Source organism: Alexandromys fortis, unplaced genomic scaffold, assembly GCF_014885135.2.
Source record: "Alexandromys fortis isolate MF-2015 unplaced genomic scaffold, M_Fortis_MF-2015_v1.1 scaffold_38, whole genome shotgun sequence".
Taxonomy (NCBI): Eukaryota; Metazoa; Chordata; class Mammalia; order Rodentia; family Cricetidae; genus Alexandromys; species Alexandromys fortis.
Window position 1 is genome coordinate 12,445,972 of NW_026067916.1, and position 21,104 is coordinate 12,467,075.

Genomic DNA, 21,104 nt, shown 5'->3' on the forward strand with positions numbered 1-21,104 from the left:
TAATGTGTATTGCGGGGAGGACGTGAGCATGCCACGGTGTGCACGTTGTGGGCAGAAGAAACCGCCAGCTCTTGCCTTCCAGCATGTGGAAGGGGAGTTTCTTGTTTTGGCGCTGCTGCTTCATGCTCCAGGCTGACTGGCCCACAGACTTCTGGATGATTCTCCTGTCTCTGCACCCCATCTCACTTTGGGAACACTGGGGTTACAGATGTGCCCCACCACATCTGGCTTGGCGGACAAACACTGTTTGTTACTCACAGAGCCATGGGTTTTATTTGGCTTTTTTTGAGTTGGGGTTTTATTAGGCAGCCCAGACTTGTCTTGAATTCACAGGGATTCCTATGGTTTGGCCTCCCAAGTGATGGAATCACAGGCCAAAGCCACCATCCGCAGTTCCCCCTTCTTCTCATTGCACCCGTCACTTCCTGTCATAGTCTGTTCCTTAGCTCAGCTTTGCTCTCCAGTGCGCTCTAAGTGTCGCAGGGTAGGAATCTTCTGTTGGTGAAAGGAAGAGCCACAGCTCTTACTCCAAGACGGTAACTGTGTAAACGGATGCAGACGATGCAGAACGCATCAAAGGGGGGGGGGCGAGTCAAATAATCCCAAAATAACTCTGAACAGAGTATTCTGTTTTTTCTTTATTAAAAGGGAACTCACAGATTACACTGAGGAAATAGGTGTGGCCCGGGGGGTAAGAAGAGACCCAAAGTCACGCCCCAACTTGGTCCAGCCTCTTAAAGGCCATTGGCTGAAGGAGGTTTCCCACCCCCCCCCCTTTGTCTAAATAAGAGAGTTCCAAACCCAATACAGAGCTAGCTACACTAAGAACAGCTGCGGGAAGGTTTACAGCTAGTAACTACCCGCCTACAGGATCGTGGCCTCATAGGCTATTTACCCGGATGCGGAAGCGCGTCTGGCCCTTCTGTCTTACCCCCGGCACCGTTTTGCTGGTTCGGTTTGTGATGGATCTCATCTTCCCTATCATTCAAGCAGAGAATCCTGGTTTTGTAAGTTTTACCCCTTAATAAATGCCTGTCTATTTCTTAGTTCTGAGCTAGTTTGGGATTCCTTTTTTAAGCGTCCGATCTCTCAACCATCACTTGGTGCCACGTGGGTTTAAACTTCACACCCTCCGGGCTGGAAGTTTAGTCCTCCCAGAACTTGGAGAGATTTGCTTTTGCCTGACGGTTTTTTTTTTTTTTAATAAAATACCCGTCACAACGGAGTTTGCAGCGTGAAAGCCAAGTGATGGATAGAACCCAGCGAGTTCTGTAAGAATCTTTTTTTATTTCTTTGTTTTGAGGCAAGGTATCATGTATCTCAGACTGGGAAGACCTACGTAGCAGACCTTCGACCCCAGATCTTCCTACCTCCATCTCCAGAGTGTTCTAGCACGCCCAGATTATCTAGTTCAGAGCTTCTGTCACGCTAGGCAAGCACAGCAAGCCCTCTGCCAATGGAGCAACAGCTCTTTCTAGAAGACTCTCCTCTGCCTTTACTATGTAGCTCAGGCTGGCTTCGAAGGTGTAGAGACCTGCCTGCTTCTTCCTCTCAAGGCTTAAAAGTGTGTGCTGCTATGCCTCACTTTTATATAAGACACTTTAAAAGCATGTATCTGCATGTGTGTCTGTGTGTGAGTGTGTGCATCTGAGTGCAGGTGTCTGGGGAGCCCAGAAGTGGTGGCTAGAGCAGTTGTGAGCTGCCCAATAAGCTATTGTGAACGGCCCAGCATGGGTGCTGGGAACCAAATGCTGGTCCTCTGTAGGATCAGTACACGCTTTTAGCCATCCAGGCGCGTTTCCAGCCCCTCTGCAAGAATCTTATAAACACATTGTAAGAACAGCTTCTTACGAAGAGTGACTTGATAGTTTTGAAAACTTTACACTGTGATATTTCCGCATTTTCACAAGTTAAATCTTAACTCTGTGAGCAAAGTCAGCTTTGCATCGGTATCACAAAAAACCCCAAACACGCTGGCTATTTAGGAAACAAAGAGGTTTATTTTGACTACTGCTCTAGAGATTGAAGGCCAGCATTGGGAGTCCCTGTGGTTTGAGTGTGTGTGTGAGATGGTGGCGTATTATGGCAGAAGCATGTGGTAGAGCCAGAGAGAAAAGAGAAGATGGGTCCCACAGCCTTCCCCGGGGGCTTCTTCTTAGTGATCCAAAGCTCTGTGTCTAGATCCTACGTCCTAAATGTCACATGAAGAATCAACAGTACCACTCTAGGGACCAAGTATTTAACTTATTGCTGTGGAGCAATCCTTTTGTACACTGAAAATGTGTTGTCGATAAAAAAAAAAAAAACTGATTGGAGAATAGCTAGGCAGGATTTTAGGGGCAGAGAGAATGCTGGGAAGAGGGACAGAGTCTGGGGAGTCTGTAGTCAGATGCAGAAGGAGCAATATGAGACAATCATAGATGGGATAAAGGAGCCTCAGGGCAGCACATAGAGCAATAGAAGTGGATTAGTTTAAGTTGTAAGAGTTGGCTGGAGACAAGCCTAAGCTATTGGCTGAGCATTTATAGTTAGTATTAGGTCTCTTGTGGTTATTTGGGAGTGACTGCTGGAACCCATGAAAACTCCACCGACTGCATACAGACCTTCATGGGACACCACCCACATTTAAAGTTCAGCACCGCCTTCTGCCCTGCGTTTTATCGAGTTTCGTGCTGATGATTTGCCAGGAGATACCTAGAGTAGCACATCTTCCTCACGAGTCTCCTGGAGTGACTGGAAGCCGGCCGCAGCAGCGATCTAGGGAGAATCATGAAATACCAACTGGACAACAAAATGAGAGAAATCTTAATTCATGTACCCCAGAAAGAGAAGACCACCGGGCACAGAAAGAGCCTTACAATTTGGGGTCGTTTATCACAGAGGGAAATGAAGCGGAAGACAGGAATCAGAGTTTACTAACGTGGATACTGGGCCAAGGTTCCTCCGGAGGACACTTGCTGGCTTGATTGAGATGGGCTGGGGTTTTTCAGATACTGTTTCTATTTTCTTCTGTTGCAATTTTCTAGGAATCAACTGCGATAAATTGTAACAGTTTTCACAGGCAGAAGCGTGGAGCATGAGATGCCCGTGTAAACGGTTACACTCAAGGACAAATCTGCACACATAGACTGGGCACTCACTCAAAGGGAACCACTCAGAACAGAGAGATTATGCAAGACGTGCTGTGCTTTGACAACAGGCACGTAGGGGCCCTGGGACACATTCCCAGGGATTTGATTGTAGCCTCGGTTCCCATGGTGATTATACATTCAACTCATGGCCGGCTGCCCACTCGGTACAACCTCTATCAGGAGGCAAGAGACACAGGGGATAAAGCTGGGTTATGTCCCTGCGTCCAGACTGCACAAAGGATGCAGGGAGCTGTTCCACCTGTCACATTACACACGTCACAGCACACGGGTCGCTCCCTTGTCACCAGGGGCCATTGAGAACAGGCTGGATTGGGAAGGCTCTGGGAGATAGGCGAGGATTGTTTGCTCCGATTCGTGTGCTGCTCCCTTTATTACCCTATTAGTTATACACAGACAAACAACTCTCAAATCCCCTTCCTATTCCATTTTATCTAAAAAGCTCTGTGACCGATGTGTGTGCGCATGCGTGCCGGGGTGCATTTGCGCACGCCACTGTAATACATCAAGACCAATAGGGAGGAAGCGGTAGCCTTTCCCTTCCCACGAAAATGTAATTTGCTGGCCTCTTTTTTTCTTTTAATTAGTTAAATGTTCTGTGCTACAATAATTACAGATTCACCTGCAGTTTTAACACATTTTATGTTTTTTCGTTTTTTTGAGACAGGGTTTTTCTGTGTAACGGCCCTAGCTGTCCTCGAACTCATTTTGTAGATCAAGCTGGCCCCAAACTCACAGAGATCTGCCTGCCTCTGCCTCCTGGTGTTAAAGGCGTGCTTCCCCACGTCCAGTCAAATTTTATATATTTTAAAAATCTAGGCTGCCCCATAGTAACAGTATAATACAGTATCACAGTCAAAAAAATTGACCATAACACGATTCATTTATATCTATGTTTCACTAGCTTTCTATGAACTTGTTTCATGTATATAATAATACATAGGTTCTTTCCCTTCAGGTTTTGTGTGTATGTGCGCGCACACATGTGGGCTCACGAGCCTGTGGAGATCAGAGGTCAACACCAGGTATCTGCTATTGCCCTCCTCCTTGTACTTTGAGATGTGGTCTCTTAAACAACCTGGAACTTATTGCTGGGCTCGACTGGCTGGCTAGTGAGTCTCCCACAGGGTGTCCACCTACTTCTGTAGCCCCAGTGCTGGGGTTGCAAATTTATGCCACTACACACAGCTTTTACAGGGCGTAAGGGATGGAAACACAGCCTGGGCTTGTGCAGCCAGCAATTTACAAGGATGTTGCAAATCTACAAATGTAATACCATACAAAGACAATATGATGGGAATCACATAGCCATGACAGTAGATGAAGTCCTTTCATGATGAAATCTTTGGAGAAACTAGGAATAGAAGGAACATACCTCAAAATAATAGAGGTTAAATACAATAAACCTGTAGCCAACTATATACAATAAACCTGTAGCTAGCTATATAAATAAACCTATAGCCAGTTATATACAATAAACCTTTAGCTAACCATATACAATAAACCTATACTCAACTATATACAATAAACCTATAGCTAACTATATACAATAGACTTATAGCTAACTATATACAATAGACTTATAGCTAACTATACAAATAAATGTATAGTCAACTATATACAACAAACCTATAGCTAACTATATACAATAAACCTATAAATAGCTATAGAAATAAACCTATAGCTAACTATATACAATAGACTTATAGCTAACTATACACAATAAACCTATAGCTAACTATATAAATAAACTTATAGCTAATTATATACAATAACATGTATACAATAAATTTATAGCTAACTATATACAGTAAACCTATAGCTAACTATATACAATAAACCTATAGCCAACTATATACAATAAACCTGTAGCTAACTACATGTGATAAACCTATAGAAAACTATACATGATAAACCTATAAAAACTATATACTAAATGGATAGAAACTAAAGATCAGAAACACGGAGCAGGGAGATGGCTCAATGGTTACCGTATTGGCTACACAAGTGTTAGGACCAGAGTTCAGATGCCTAGAACCCAGGTAACTGTTGTTGAGCTTGGTGGTCTGCCTGTTGTTCCGGCCTTGGAAGGCAGAGACAGGGAGCCCCCAGGCAAGCTGACCAGAGAGACCAGTCCTATCAGTGAGCTCACAGTTTAGAGAAACTGACTATCTGAACAAAGTGGAAGGGGTCACTGACGACTCCCAGCCATTTGGTTGGAACCTCCAGGTCACTCCTGCAGGGTCTAAGAAGCCCCCACCTCTCTCTCAACCCCACCCTCTCAGAGAATCTCCAGAAAGCCCAGTTCTGCATTCTTGACCGCTGTGGCAGCAGCTCCCCTGAAGTTGCCCCACCTAAAGCATTCAGTTTCTGAGTATACTTGGGCGCAAACCCAGCTTGGGACACACAATCACCCCTCACCTGCAGGCTCTATAACCTCCCAGCTTTAGTTCAATCACCCCTCGCCTGCAGGCTCTGTAACCTCCCAGCTTTAGTTCGGGTGCATGACTTCTGCTTCAACCTCTGGAACTGGAGAACTCACCCTTGAGTTTCTTTGCTCAAACCCATTCTTTTACTCTTTCAGTTTGGCTTGGTCTGGCTTGCTGCATTGGCAAAGAAACCTATTATCATGATACAGAAAACCTATAATTAATGTCACCTTTGAGCTTCCACACATAAGCATGTGCCACACACACACACACACACACACACACACACAGCCCGTCCCACCAAAAATATGTGTGCCGCATACACACAAAAATAAGAAAAGAATTTAAAATGAAAGTACAAATGAGCACTAAATATTTGGAATAAATTCTCACCACCCTTAGAGATGCACATGCAAAGTGTGCTGAGATTCCATCTGTTCTGGCTTTCCTGCCGTCACTGCGGTAAACACCCGGCATTTTGAGAGGGCGTGCATCTATCGTGCTGGGAAGGCATAGCAGCAGGAGCGGGGCATCACAGGGCATCACAGGGCATCGCAGGGCATCACAGCTCAAGACCAGGAGATGAGCAAGTGGACCAGGCTACAGACCTCCAGGGGCTGCCCCAGTGAAGTACTTCTACCTCGAGCTCTCCTGCCTAAGGTTCCATCACCTTCTCATACAGCAAGGGCAGCTGGTGCGCGGGTGTTTAAACATCAGTGAGAATGGTTACTATCTATAAGATAGCAACAGAGCGCTGTGGGGGTCCGAGGACGGCGGGGCTGAAGATGACTTGGATCTTCCGGTTTCCATATCAGGATGGAGGGACGTGTGGTTGGTTAGAGCTACGGGGAGAGATTTAGGGGAAAGTCAGGATCTCTGTTTTGTACAAATTGACACAGATGTGCCAACGGGACTTTCAAGTCTGTTGTTCAGTATTTAGGAGTGTGGGTGGGGAAGACGGGTCCTCAGGTGGGAAGGGGCACCTGGAAGCTAATGTACAGTTGGCATTAGGCAAGGAGGGGGACAAGTTGGATAGGACACCATCTCCTAGAGTACAGGACACATTCTTTAGTGTGTGTACTAAACAACCTGCTAGGCAGTAAATACCCCAGATCCTACATCTGTAAAATTAACACAATCATGTGTCTGCCTCACAAAAAAGAGCTTGCCAGGGGGCTGCAAGGTGACTCCGCAGGTAAGCCTGCAGAGCAAGCCTGACCATCGGAGTCCCCCCCCCCCCCCCGCAATTCATGTAATGGTTTCTACATGGAGAGAACTGATTGCATAAAGTCGCCTTCGACCTCAGCACGCATGTGGTGGCATGCACTCACCCCTCCCCATAATAATAAATTAAATTAATTTTTTTTAATTTAAAAAGTGCTTGTTGGGGCTGGAGAGATAGCTCAGCGGTTAAGAGCAGCGGCTGCTCTTCCAGAGGTCCTGAGTTCAATTCCCAGTAACCACATGGTGGCTCACAAGCATCCATGATGAGATCCGGTGCCCTCTTCTGGCCTGCAGGCAGACATGCAGGCAGAACACTGAATACATCATAAATAAACAAACAAATAAATATTTTTTAAAAATTCATGGGAAAGGGGGAGGGGGAGGGAAATGGGAGGCTGGGAGGAGGCGGAAACTTTTTTTTTTCTTATTCTCAATAAAAAAAATGTAAAAAAAAATTCATGGGAAAAAAAGTGCTTGCTGATTTTACTTTCATTAACATGTTCATGGATAAAGAGGTGCCCGGGAATGTGAGAAAGCCCAGATTGTCTAGGTAGAGTGCTAAGAGTAGGTTTTGCAAATGTCCGCTTTCAGTAGCGACGTCGGCAGAGGTATTATTTCTGCGGAACGGGATAAACAAGGCTGTAAACAATAGAACAGTCAGGAGGACCAACATGATCGCACCCTTCCCTCCCTTACGCTTCTTTCCGATGACTTCCACCCGCCTCGGGGACACAGGCTACATTCATGTGGTCACCTGACGGCCCCGGTCGGTGAGAACCGGAGCGGAGGCTGTAGTTCCCACGGCCGCCACACGGGGGCACCAGACAGCCAGCCTCCTGCTCTGGGGCCTGGAGGCACGACCCGGAAGTACTTCTCCAGCTCCCTCGCAGCTGACATGGCGGCCGCCGCGGTCTCCCGGACGCTGCTCTCCGCCACCCGACGGCGGCTGTGGGGGTTCAGCCGAAGGCTCCCACATGGCGGCGCCGCTGCTCAGGTGAGCCTCGCTCCGGCGCGCCGGGGCCGAAGCCGCTGCGCTCCGGGGGCTGCGGGTCCCCCCACCCCTACCCTGGGCCGCGGGGCGGGGCGGGGCTGCAAGAGGGGGCGGAGCCGCAGGCAGGGGCGGGGCCGCGGGCGGGGGCGGGGCCGGCTGCCTGGGTCTAGGAAGGAGCAGGGGCTGACCACTAAAGTGTTAGTGTTTCAGTTTCTTTGAAAGTTTCCTAGCTCCAAAGGGATCTGAGAGTGTGTGCGTGCGTGTGTTGCTACCAATGTTGTATTCGAGCCGTTCACCCAAGAGAAGGAGACCAGGGGCGAGCCCTTTATGAATTGAAGTTTTTATTTGAGCCACACAGACCAGTCCTGGGGCATGCACACTTTTTTTATTACAAGTCTAAAGAGGTGGCCCGAGCAGGGTGAGCAGGGGTTTTATACAGGTAAAACCCACAAGTTTGGGACATCTCGTTGGCAGCCGTGATGCCTGTTAGTGACAGGAGATGAATTTTTTTCTCTTGTTTATTTTTCTCTGTATCGTCCTAGCTGACCTGGAACTCACTCTGTACTCACAGAAGTGGGCCTGCCGCTGCCCCCCAAGTGCTGGGATTAAAGGCATGTGCCACCAACTGGCCCAGGATATGAACTTTTAATAATAATAGGGCACACGAGTGACTGGTACTTCTGTTTGATCAGGCAGCAGAAAGCCTCGTGGTTACAGAAGCAGAGTAATTCAGGTTAAAAATTCCTTAAGTACGTGTCTTAGCTGGGGTCTCCACAGCAACTCTTGTAAAGGAGAACATATTAGTTGGGGCTGGTTTACAGTTCAGAAAATTAGTCCGTTATCGTCATGGAGGGAAGTATGGGGCTGTGCAGGCAGATGTGATACTGGAGGAGGAGCTACAGCTGGATTGGCAGGGAGCAGGAAGAGACTCCGGGCCTGCCTGGAGCATTGGAAACTTCCTCCGCAAGACCACACTCTGTGAGTCTTTGGGGGCCATTCCTGTGCAAACCACCGCAGTACCCTGCATGCCTGCTGATTAAGCTGACCTCAGGTTTTTGGGTCAGGATGTAGCAAATATGTTTTTCTTATTACACTATGAAAAGAAAGAACTGATAGGTGGTGAGTCTACAGTGTGATAGGTGACAGTCTACAGTGTGATAGGTGACAGTCTACAGTGTGATAGGTGACAGTCTACGGTGTGATAGGTGACCGTCTACGGTGTGATAGGTGACAGTCTACGGTGTGATAGGTGACAGTCTACAGTGTGATAGGTGACAGTCTACAGTGTGATAGGTGACAGTCTACGGTGTGATAGGTGACAGTCTACGGTGTGATAGGTGACAGTCTACGGTGTGATAGGTGACAGTCTACAGTGTGATAGGTGACAGTCTACAGTGTGATAGGTGACAGTCTACGGTGTGATAGGTGACAGTCTACGGTGTGATAGGTGACAGTCTACGGTGTGATAGGTGACAGTCTACAGTGTGATAGGTGACAGTCTACAGTGTGATAGGTGACAGTCTACGGTGTGATAGGTGACAGTCTACGGTGTGATAGGTGACAGTCTACGGTGTGATAGGTGACAGTCTACAGTGTGATAGGTGACAGTCTACAGTGTGATAGGTGACAGTCTACGGTGTGATAGGTGACAGTCTACGGTGTGATAGGTGACAGTCTACGGTGTGATAGGTGACAGTCTACGGTGTGATAGGTGACAGTCTACAGTGTGATAGGTGACAGTCTACAGTGTGATAGGTGACAGTCTACGGTGTGATAGGTGACAGTCTACGGTGTGATAGGTGACAGTCTACGGTGTGATAGGTGACAGTCTACGGTGTGATAGGTGACAGTCTACAGTGTGATAGGTGACAGTCTACAGTGTGATAGGTGACAGTCTACGGTGTGATAGGTGACAGTCTACGGTGTGATAGGTGACAGTCTACGGTGTGATGGGTGACAGTCTACAGTGTGATAGGTGACAGTCTACAGTGTGATAGGTGACAGTCTACGGTGTGATAGGTGACAGTCTACGGTGTGATAGGTGACAGTCTACGGTGTGATGGGTGACAGTCTACAGTGTGATAGGTGACAGTCTACAGTGTGATAGGTGACAGTCTACGGTGTGATAGGTGACAGGCTACAGTGTGAAAGGGGAGAGTCTACGTGTGATAGGTGACAGTCTACGGTGTGATAGGTGACAGTCTACAGTGTGATAGGTGACAGTCTACGGTGTGATGGGTGACAGTCTACAGTGTGATGGGTGACAGTCTACAGTCTGATAGGTGATACTATAAGGCTGATAGGGTTCTACCCACATCTCCTTTGTGACTTTAGCTTCCTGTTACATTTTTGTGACGTCATTTTTATATTTTTGTTTCCAGTCTAGGAAAGTGTTTTATGGAATGAGCCTGAGGTCTCTTTCTGATTGACATTGCATACCAGAGTAGTAAGTAGTGTTTGCTCTCTTTTCCTCCTGTGTCTGTTAGCTGTGGTATTGTGGAGGGAGCCGACTAAGAAGCACACAGGCTGCTGCCCAGGTTGTCCTGAACGTTCCCGAGACACGTGTTACATGTTTGGAAAATGGACTCCGAGTCGCCTCTGAAAACTCCGGGCTCTCAACGTGCACAGTAAGTGACTACAACAGCCTTTCACCCAGAGCAGACTCGTGGCTCTCTAGTGCCCGGAAGTCGATTGGCCATGATTCTCTGGGCCTGTGAACCACTCTCGCGACACAGACAATTAGTTTGGAATGATCAGACTCGTTTAGGTGCATTTCTGGCCAGCTCCTAATTTAGCCTTGGGGCTTTATTGCCTTTCTTTCTTCTGTGTCTGGACCTTCACTGCTTCTCTGTGTCCGTCCATCTGGGTCTGGTGTCTGCCTGGCTTCTTGCCCCAGGCGTGTCCCTCTCCTCCTCTTCTCTCATGCTTTTGTTCTTCTGCCTTAGCCCAGATTTCTCCTCTCTATCCTCTCTGCCCGCCCCTCCTCTACTTTCTCGACTAGCTAATGGCCATGGAGCTCTCTGTTAGACCAGTCAGGTGCCTAGGGAAACAGATGCAGTACATCCTTACAGAATTAAACAATCTCTTATTTAACCAAAACATTAGACTTCTCTGTTCAGCACAGATAAAAGCAGCACGCCTTCTCAGCTAAAGTGCTGGTCTGCAGCACGAACAGATGTGGCACATCTTTGTCTAGTTCAAATAGTGTTCCACAGCGCAGTGTAAAACTCCTCTCATCCGTTTTACTGGTATTTCAGAGACCTTGAATGGTTGCGTCTGAGGTTATAAAACTTAGATGTGAATTTGAACCTGACTTTCTGACAGTTCTGATGGTGTTTATACCACAGTTATTAATTTGAGTCTGATATTTGTTTGATTTTTCCAGACAGGGTTTCTTTGTGTATCCCAGGGCCAGGCTGGCCTTGAACTCAGCGATTCACCGTCTCTGCCTCCTGGGTCCTGGGAGTAAAGCCGTGCTCCCCCACTGTCTGGCTGAGTCCCATATTTATAACAGCTTCCAGTAACCTGGTGCTGAAAATTTCAAGTCCCAAGTCCTATGAATGAACTGTCAGTTCAGTGTGGTCAAAGAGAACTTAGTGGGAACTTAAGGTTGGAAAACATTTGCCAGAAAAAGGACTGAAATTACCTTCTGTCTCCACAAACTGAATTTTATTGTATGATTTTTAAGAACGTGTCTGTGTGGGGCACATGTGAGTTCAGGTGCCTACGGAGGCCGGAAGAGGAACGGCCTAACTTGGTGCTGGGAACCGCAGTCGGGTCCTCCGTTAGAGCCGTGAGTGTTACTAGCGCCTGCACCGTCTCTCCAGCTGCTGGGGATCTGCCAAATCATTCTGTGATTTCATTCAGGTTGGGCTGTGGATTGATGCCGGGAGCCGATATGAAAACGAGAAGAATAACGGAACAGCTCACTTCCTGGAGCACATGGCCTTCAAGGCAAGTTGTGAGGTTTGCTGAAATAGTGTAAAATACTGCACTGTAAGGACAAGACGATCTCAGTGGATGCCATCTTTCTATTCTTCCAGTATTTGTGAAATAATTACTGGTAGTTGCTTTCTGACTTTGAAAGAAGGGTGCTCTTTGGGGATACAGGAATACACAAACGCCATCCTCAGTGGGTATTTTTTGAAACCTAGTACACTCTACAAACTTGACCTTGCCTGACTGGCGTTGGCTTTTGTTGTACACTTACTGTCTAAAGTGTTTAGATGAAGGACAGAAGGGAAATGTCATAATGGTGTTTTTTTCCTTTATTTCAAGGGCACTAAAAAGAGGTCCCAGTTAGACCTTGAACTTGAGATCGAAAATATGGGTGCCCATCTTAACGCCTACACCTCCAGAGAACAGACCGTGTACTACGCCAAGGCGTTCTCTAAAGATTTGCCAAGAGGTATTGTTACCTATGCTGCGGAAAATGCAGTTTCCATGAGGGCTCAGACATAATTTAGCACTGTGGTTTTTGTATGTCTATTATTTAAAAAAATAAAATAAAATAAAAAACAGACCCAGAGGGTGTCTGGTCTTAGGGAAGAATTAAAACCAAAGCTAATGAATGAAATTATTAACTTTTGTGATTTAACAGTTGTAATCAGTTTTACTGCTCTAAAGTTTTAGTTACCGTAGGATTTCGTCAGTATCACTTGAGTGGTACTCTCTGCAGTACTCTGTGTGTTGTTTGTGATTGACATCAAGCTCTCCGCAGTATTTTTTGAGCCAGGTCTTACATAGAGCCTGGCTGGCCCAGGTTTGTCTAGACTGCCGGAGAGCAAGCGTCCTGCTTCGTCCCGTCTCTGCACTGGAAGAGAGGTGCTCCTGACTCTTTCACTTTTGGGTCTGGGGGTGGAGCTCAGGTCCAGATGCCTGGGTGGCAGGCAGGTCGCTGTGAGCATCTGCATCACCACCCAACTCATCTGGTTTTAGTGATAATTTGCCCGGCGGTGGTGGCGCACGCCTTTAATCCCAGCACTTGGGAGGCAGAGGCAGGCGGATCTCTGTGAGTTCGAGGCCAGCCTGGTCTACAAGAGCTAGTGCCAGGACAGGCTCCAAAGCTACAGAGAAACCCTGTCTTGAAAAACTTAAAAAAAAAAAAAAAAGATAATTATAAAAAGTGAAATAGTTTCATGGCAATTTCCAGTTTCATGACCATCTCAGTATGAACTTTCTTCAACCACCTGCTTTATCCTGTTCACATTTGAAGTTAATTGGCTCAGACAAGGTCCCATAAAATGAACTGAAACAAGAGAGAAATTTATACTGGAACAGAGCAATGAAACTTAGGGTTGTAAGTGTATTTTACCCGTAATAAAATTTATAATGCTATAGTAATGAGAGTATCTTTTTTTTTTTTTTCATAAAATTTGCTTTACCTTTGACTTTCTACCAAGTTAGAACTTCAGCAGACAGAGTTCTGTAAGCTGCTCCTGAGGGTATATTTTGGGTTATAGTGGTTTTTTTTTCTTTGTTACATTGCAGCCTCATTGCTATGCAAATATGGGTGGCAGTGTTTCTACCCATGTACCTGTTCTCTCTCTTAACACATCATCTTCTGTTTCATACTCTTGTCTGGGTGTGGGTGTGGGTGTGGGTGGGTGTTTGAATTAGGATTTCTCTGTGTAGCCCTGGCTGTCCTGGAACTCACTCTGTAGACCAGGCTGGCCTCCAACTCATGGAGATCCGCTTGTCTCTGCCTGCCTCAGTGCTGGGATTAAAGGTGTGCGCCACCACTGCCAGGCTATTTCATACTTTTTGTTTAGAGCTATCTGTATTAGCAGCCAGATTTCTGTAGGATGTCTGACCCAGAATTAATAAGAAGTGGTAACATTTAGGATTTTCCCCAAGGTCTTCTATACCAAAGAGTTTTTATTTTACATTCATTTTAATGTGATAATTAGATTAAATATTCTAATTAATAATATTGAATGATGGTTAGTGCCATGGTTTCTGATGTTGGCTTAAGAGATTTAATGCTTGGGGCTGGAGAGATGGCTCAGAGGTTAAGAGCACTGCCTGCTCTTCCAAAGGTCCTGAGTTCAATTCTCAGCAACCACATGGTGGCTCACAACCATCTGTAATGAGGTCTGGTGCCCTCTTCTGGCCTGCAGACATACGTGCAGACAGAATACTGAGAATACTGTATACGTAATTAATAAATAAATCTTTATTAATGCTTGTGTCTCTGGCGCTTTAACCTCATTTAGCTGTGGAAATTCTTGCTGACATACATGCAGACAGAATACTGAGAATACTGTATACATAATTAATAAATAAATCTTTAAAAAGAGAGAGATCTAATGCTTGTGTCTCTGGCGCTTTAACCTCATTTAGCTGTGGAAATTCTTGCTGACATAATCCAGAACAGCGTGCTGGGGGAAGCAGAGATTGAGCGGGAACGTGGAGTGATCCTCAGAGAGATGCAGGAAGTCGAGACCAACCTGCAGGAAGTTGTATTCGACTACCTTCACGCCACAGCCTATCAGAACACTGCGCTTGGGCGGACCATCCTGGGACCAACTGAAAATATCAAGTTCGTGTATTTCTCACTTGAAAATTTGCACAAAAATTATGACATATATAAACTTTCTGTGTTTCAGAAAGTCATGTTCACTCGGATAATCTAAACTTGTGACCGATTGTACTGTAATGATACTCATAGAAAATTGGGAGCTAAACAAGAAATGTTGATTATGTCTTGACAGAAAAGGCAGCACTTTTTGCAACTTTCAGCACTTAGAAAGCCTTCGAGTTCTATTCATTTCAGATATACTGTGTGAGGGGCTGTAGGTGTGGTGGCTATGAGCCAGGAAGATTGCTGAGCTCTGGGTCAGCCTGGGCTACAGAATGAGTGTCCTGGATCACTTTACTCTGGCTTTTGAGGGGCCCACCACCCAGCTCCAGATAAACCACACATGGAGGCTTCTCCTTAGTCAGGGATGCCCGGCCTTAGCTTGGCTTGTTTCTAGCCAGCTTTTCTTCACTTAAATCATCCCGTCTACCTTTTGCCTCTGGGCTTTTATCTTTCTCTGTCTCTGTATACCTTTCTTTCTCCTTTCTTTGTGTATTTGGGTGGCTGCCCCTGGTGTCCTCCTCTCCTTGTTCTCTTGCTGCTCCTTCTCCCTTCTTTCTCCTCCCGTTTATCCTCTCTGCCTGACAGTCCGCCTGCCCTTGCTCCTGCTTCGCTGTTGTCTGTTCTCTTTATTAGACCAAGAGGTGTTTTAAAGACAAGAGAATCACAGTTTCAGAGTTAAAAAAAAAACGGAGCGTAAACAAAAGTATCACACCTTAAAATAATATTTTCCAAGAAGTGAGACCTGTCTATAAAATGAAATGAAATAAAGTAATCCTACTACTCTATTTACAGGTCTATAAACCGTAAGGACTTAGTGGATTATATAACCACGCACTACAAAGGACCAAGGATTGTGCTCGCTGCTGCTGGAGGTTAGTTAAGTTCCTCTGACTGCACTAGACGTAGTTGGATCCTCTCGGGGCGCATCCTGAAAGTGTTTAAGTGTGAGCACTGGACCAGACTCCCTGTTGTGTTTTTAGTAGGTTTCATTTACAGAAACCTTAACAACCCATTCAGCACATAAGCGTGCACAACAGTGGAAGTTTCTTAGAAGACAAAGGCTGATGGATGAACACGGAGACAGTTAACTCGGGAGACTGTGTTGTATAATTAGAGTCTGGAGATTTTAGTTGAGAAATAGCTTTCTTCTTGGCTGAACCTGGGATGGGGATAGCCATTCATGTGCTCAGTTACTCAGTAAAGCAACAAGTCCTATAAGGGAAGTACATTGGGAGCTGTGGAAATGTGTAATGTCAATCAGAACATGTAGGTGCAGCAGATTTCCTGTGAGTTCTCTGAACTTAAGAAAATTCACTTGAGATTCTGCTAGATTTCTTGGCAGCCTGAATTTGGGGGTACAGGCGTTTTAATTGACTTGCCTGTTTTCTCTTTCAATATTAGAGTATATTAGTTTTGTGTGTTTGTGAATTTAACTTTTCTCTTTTTAGGAGTTATTACAAACTAAAACAAGTTGATCTAATGAGCTTTGGAGTTGTTCTGTGTAGGTCCTGAAGTCAGTTAAAGTTAATGGTATGGCCTAGATTGTTAGCATTTTGTCTTACTGAGCTACGCATTTTTTGTTGTTTTGAAACTTGCTATTTATAGCCCAGGCTGGCCTTGCCCTTGAAGCCATCCTCCTGTCTCAGTCACAGCTGAAGCCACAATGCCTGGTGACTTATGAATGCCATAGTTTATAAGTGTTGGTGTTTTAGATGTCTCAGCTCCCATGTAGTCCGTAGTTATTAGGAAGTATAGCTGTATTGTACCAATACACGATTTCGTCCCCACGTCCTTCTACATTGGCTGTCAGAGGAGAGCGCGCTTCTGGCTTATTTAACCACGACAGTTACTAGTTCTGAAGGCAAAACAGTGACGGACAGACAGGGGCGAGGGCTGTGTGATGGATTCTCTGCTCTGAGCTGATGGTCAAGGCGACTCCTACATGGCAAGTCAAGAACTGTGCTTTCTCACTGTCATGCTTTGTACATCACAGCTTTTTGTTCTGGTTTTGGTTTTTGAGACGGGGTTTCTCTGTGTAGCCCTGGTTGTTCTGGAACTTGCTCAGTAGACCAGCTTGACCTCGAACTCAGAGATCCACCTTGCTTCAATTTAGGTGTTTGCCATGACGAGCTGCTTGAGTTGGCCAAGGTTCACTTTGGTGACTCTTTGTGCACACACAGAGGAGAAGTGCCAGCTCTGCCTCCCTGTGAGTTCACCGGAAGCGAGGTAGGCAAGCTCTTCCTTAGGTCCGGCCTCTGCATGTCTCCTACTTAAAAATGAGCATCTCTGAGGACACGGCTTAGCGGTTTGCGCTGCTTGCTGTACTTGCAGAGGACACAGCCACCCACGACTCCAGTTCCCGGGAAGCTGACACCCTCTTGACCTCTCTGGGCTCCAACACACACACGGGATGGGGGGAATTAAAAATGTTTTTTTTTTTTTAAAAAAAGAGGAGTGTATAAAATCTGTGTTTCAGGCTGGAGAGTTGGCTCCAAGTGTAAATACAGGTGCTGGTCGCCAAGCTGGTCATCTTGGTAGAGAGAGAACAGACTCGCGTTGACTGGCTTCTGAACTCAGCATCCTGCCCACCCCCCCCCCCCCCAACAAACAAGATGTAAACTTTTTCAGTGTGTGTATTTCTAGTAGGGAAACAGGAAGGGAAAAGGATGGGCGCATTTGCTTACATTTCTTCCTGTTTCACGCGAGTGCCTTGCTTTTCTTTCCTGAGGAAGCTGGGTGTAAGAGCAGTGTTCACAGTTGCTCACTGTGTTTTTCTTTTGCACAGTGCATATTTACATGTGCTAGGGTGTAAACACAACCTTATAGTAAAAAGACTGAATTTTGACCTTTGCACCGGGTGTGTGGTTGGTTTCATTTCTGCCCCACAGGCACCATTGGGATTACGGAGGATCTGCTTATCAGCTGCAGCGTTGGGCATCAGGTCTAGCTGGCCACATTGTGATGTTCACAGCAGTGTGATGCTGGCAGCTACACAGAGCTGTACCATTTTACTGCTTACCTGTGGGCTAAAAACATCACAGTAGACATAAAATATTAGCGGACTAATCAACTCCTGTTGACCAGGAGGTTTCTGGTGCAGTAAACTATTGTGTCACTCTAGGACGAGTGTTAGTTAGCTAGTTATCTCTAGAACCCGATAAACGGAGACTTATTAGTTATGAATACTCCACTAGCTCTTACAGCTTAACCTGTTTCTCTTCATCCCCATTTGCCTGGGGCTTTTCACTTTTCCACTGCTTCCTCTCTGTGGTTGGCGGATGCCTGGCTGGACGGCCCTGGGAGTCTCCCTTTCCCCCTTTTTCTCTCCTCTCTTGAGCCTAGAGTCCTCCTCCTGCGTATTCTCGCTGCTCACCTGCCTGACCAAAAAAGGGGCCTCGTGCAGGCAGAGCAACACATCTTTACATCGTTAGGGAAATGTAACGTCAATGTAACACAGCTTTACGTAGTTAAAGTACCGGTCCACAGCAGTTACCTTGTTTGTTGTAACCCAGATCCGAGTGAGGGACGACAAGATGCCTTTGGCACACCTTGCAATAGCTGTTGAAGCGGTTGGCTGGGCACATCCAGACACAATCTGTCTCATGGTCGCAAACACACTGATTGGCAACTGGGACCGCTCTTTTGGAGGGGGAATGGTAAGTGGTTTTTGAAGTAACTTCATGATAAATGGAAGACTGCCGTGTTTTTAAAACATGAATTCCTTGTAAGGCTCTTCCCATTTTTGAAATGGCAAAAATAGGTTACTTGTACCATGACTCTTGACTCTTGGATTGTACCTAAGCCAGGAAAAAAAAAAGCCTTGTCATACTGTTTGTTGGTGGGACAGTTGACAAAATAGGGGCAGAAGAATCCGCTTTTACTGTTCTAATAGTAGCAGTAGGTACTGTGGTACCCACACTGTGATGTCTGTCAGTGTTAATGTTCTGACCTTCTGGGCACTCTGTCTTCACTGGTGCACACTGAAGACCCCAGAGGCAAGGAAATCCACAGCTAACTCTGAACTGTTGGCTTGTGGTGCAGTGGTGCCTTGCCTCACACACCCGAGCCCTCGGCTCATCCACCAACAAAGTAAGGAGCAGTAGGTCTGAAGAAAGCAGGCAGAAGGCACGGACCTCTTTGTACAACTTTTACAACTTTTCTAAAATGTTTACATTTCAAAATACAGTAGATTTGTCCGAAAGATCCAAAGTACATTTCCTGTGACTATCTTAGATTTCGGTACAGCATCACCTCAGGGTGCATAATCAGAGCCTTCTGTGTCCCAGGAACAGCACTATAGGCTACAAATGGGCACAGCTACTAAACCAGTTGCAAGAACTCATAGCTTTGCGGGGGGTGGGGGGGGGTGGTGGTGGTGGTGGGGGGTGGTGGCGCACGCCTTTAATCCCAGCACTCGGGAGGCAGAGGCAGGCGGATCTCTGGAGTTCGAGACCAGCCTGGTCTACAGAACTAGTTCCAGCACAGGCTCCAAAGCTGCAGAGAAACCATGCCTCGAAAAACCAAAAAAAAAACCTCATTGCTTTTATATTCTGTTAAGGCAGGTAAGTGTAATTCTTCCTTGGATTGTAAAGTTACTGTTGAGGCGTTGCTGGGTAGAACTGGGAGCCTAAGCAGAACTTGGTTCGTCTTTAATCCCAGTACTCAGGAGGAAAACACAGGTCAATCTCTAACCTGGTCTACATAGTGTGTTCTAAGCCAGCCAGGGCTATATGATGACCGTGTCCACAATGGCTAACCACGTAGGGTTGGCACTCACTGTGTGTGTGGACTTGGATCCATGTATCCAGAGTACAAACCAAGCTGGATGGTTTTTTTTTCCAGAATTTATCCAGCAAACTGGCCCAGCTGGCTTGTCACGGCAATCTGTGCCACAGCTTCCAGTCCTTCAACACGTCCTACACCGACACCGGACTGTGGGGACTCTACATGGTCTGTGAACAAGCGACGGTGGCCGACATGCTGAGCGCCGTGCAGAAGGAATGGTGAGGGGACGGCGTGAAGTCCTTTACCTGGAGTTTATTACTGTAGGCTGTGTCCAACGGCGGTGACTCCAGCTTCAAAGGAGTGGTGGCGATGTTTTTAAGGACAGATACTTCTTTTAAACCTCACGTGTAGCTAATTATACTCTAAAATATTTATAAGTCAAGCGGACGTTCAGAAATACCTCTAAAAGCATGAGGAGTGGAGACAGGGCAGTGGTAGAGCACGTGACTTCCTCAGCACGCCCAGAGCCCGGGTCTGAACCCCTGGAATCTCCCAATGGAAAAAGGAAAGGCAGGTCAGACAGGTGAATGTGACCTTAGCATAAGAAAGCAGTGGTCCTTTAGGACAGTTCCTCATGGTCTGCTGGCCCCAACCATAAAATGACTTCATAACTGTTATTTTCTGCTGTGAACCGTAATGGAAATATCTGATAGACAGTCCATAGGTTGAAAACTTCTGACTGAAAGGATGAGTCAGTAGGCCAAGGCAGAAAAACCCAGTGCTTCCTAGAAATTTCTTTCATTATTACGAGCCTTAAGCCTCTAAATTTAGCTAACTGGGATATTTTTGCTTCTTAATTTAAATACTGGGCTATTAGACTCAGCCAATTGTCTTGAGAAGCTAAGAGGTGACCACTGATCCTCCCCTCTCTGAGCTCACATGGCGACTCCATAGATGCCTGTTCTCAAAACATGGGCACTGCTTTAGACTGTATTACTCTGTCTGCTGGTTAGCAATTAGACAGGATTTTTTGAAATGTTAATGGTACTTGGAAAAATAATTTGTATTTTACCTTTAGTTTTAGGATTAGTAATTTCAGGTTTTTACTGAATTGAAATAGAATCATTTGTATGTTGTGTTATAATATAGTTAGATTTAGTAACATTTCCCAAGTACTTAAGTGCATTTCAACTGTGTTCTAGGATGCGACTCTGCACCAGTGTGACTGAGAGTGAAGTAGCACGAGCAAAAAACCTCCTGAAAACAAACATGCTGCTGCAGCTCGATGGTGGGCCGTTAGGGGGCGGGCGGGAGGTGCTGGGCGGACAGCCTGCTTTGACTCTCTGGACACTTAGATGCCCTTCTCTAACAGGCTCGACTCCCATCTGTGAAGACATCGGCAGGCAGATGCTGTGCTATAACAGGAGAATTCCCATCCCCGAGCTTGAAGCAAGAATTGATGTAAGTAATCCTTAGGTTCCCTAACTCATGGTTTAGTTTAGAAAGGTCACGCATGTAGACTCCATCTTCACTACAGAAAGTCCTGACGATATCGTCCGTTTTAGGCTGTGAATGCAGAGATGGTTCGAGAAGTCTGTACCAAGTACATTCATGACAAAAGTCCAGCCATTGCTGCACTCGGTAAGCCTGGCTTTCCCCTTGTGTACACAGTTGCTAAGGACTTGGGTTCTGTTCTCATTGTCTTCTTTTGAATCCGTAGGTCCTATTGAGCGGTTACCAGATTTTAAGCAGATTTGTAGTAACATGCGCTGGATTCGTGATTAATTTTTGCGATCAAATATTCTGCACACATATATATTTATAAAACTAGAGATCTTGAGATTTATAGAGCTGCTAGTCTTTAAATGAAAAAATAAAAACGTATTTGGAACTTTTGCATTGGTCTGTTATGTACACTTTGAGAGGCTCAGACTACAGCCCTGACGATTGTTTAGTGTAATGGTTGAACTTGGTGTTGGGAGCAGCACATTTAAATGACTCTA

At 46.0% G+C, this 21,104-nt stretch overlaps 1 protein-coding gene across 1 annotated transcript; it reads left to right on the forward strand.

Annotated features, from left to right (window-relative positions):
• The first annotated feature begins 7,644 nt into the window (after window positions 1–7,644).
• Window positions 7,645–20,996, forward strand: Pmpcb (peptidase, mitochondrial processing subunit beta). Its single transcript, XM_050139730.1, has 13 exons — window positions 7,645–7,796; window positions 10,280–10,420; window positions 11,661–11,747; window positions 12,072–12,201; window positions 14,136–14,334; window positions 15,169–15,248; window positions 16,490–16,602; window positions 17,889–18,032; window positions 19,219–19,379; window positions 20,304–20,389; window positions 20,474–20,562; window positions 20,667–20,742; window positions 20,822–20,996. The coding sequence occupies exons 1-13, from the start codon at window positions 7,698–7,700 to the stop codon at window positions 20,884–20,886; spliced, it is 1,470 nt and encodes a 489-aa protein (XP_049995687.1). The 5' UTR covers window positions 7,645–7,697; the 3' UTR covers window positions 20,887–20,996.
• The last annotated feature ends 108 nt before the right edge of the window (window positions 20,997–21,104 follow it).

Bases quoted from the DNA above. Each gene is read 5' to 3' on its own strand.
- Pmpcb (XM_050139730.1), top strand. From the start codon at position 7,698: ATGGCGGCCGCCGCGGTCTCCCGGACGCTGCTCTCCGCCACCCGACGG. The intron at 14,335-15,168 runs GTTCGTGTATTT...CTCTATTTACAG, and splicing joins GGACCAACTGAAAATATCAA to GTCTATAAACCGTAAGGACT. The intron at 20,743-20,821 runs GTAAGCCTGGCT...TTGAATCCGTAG, and splicing joins TCCAGCCATTGCTGCACTCG to GTCCTATTGAGCGGTTACCA.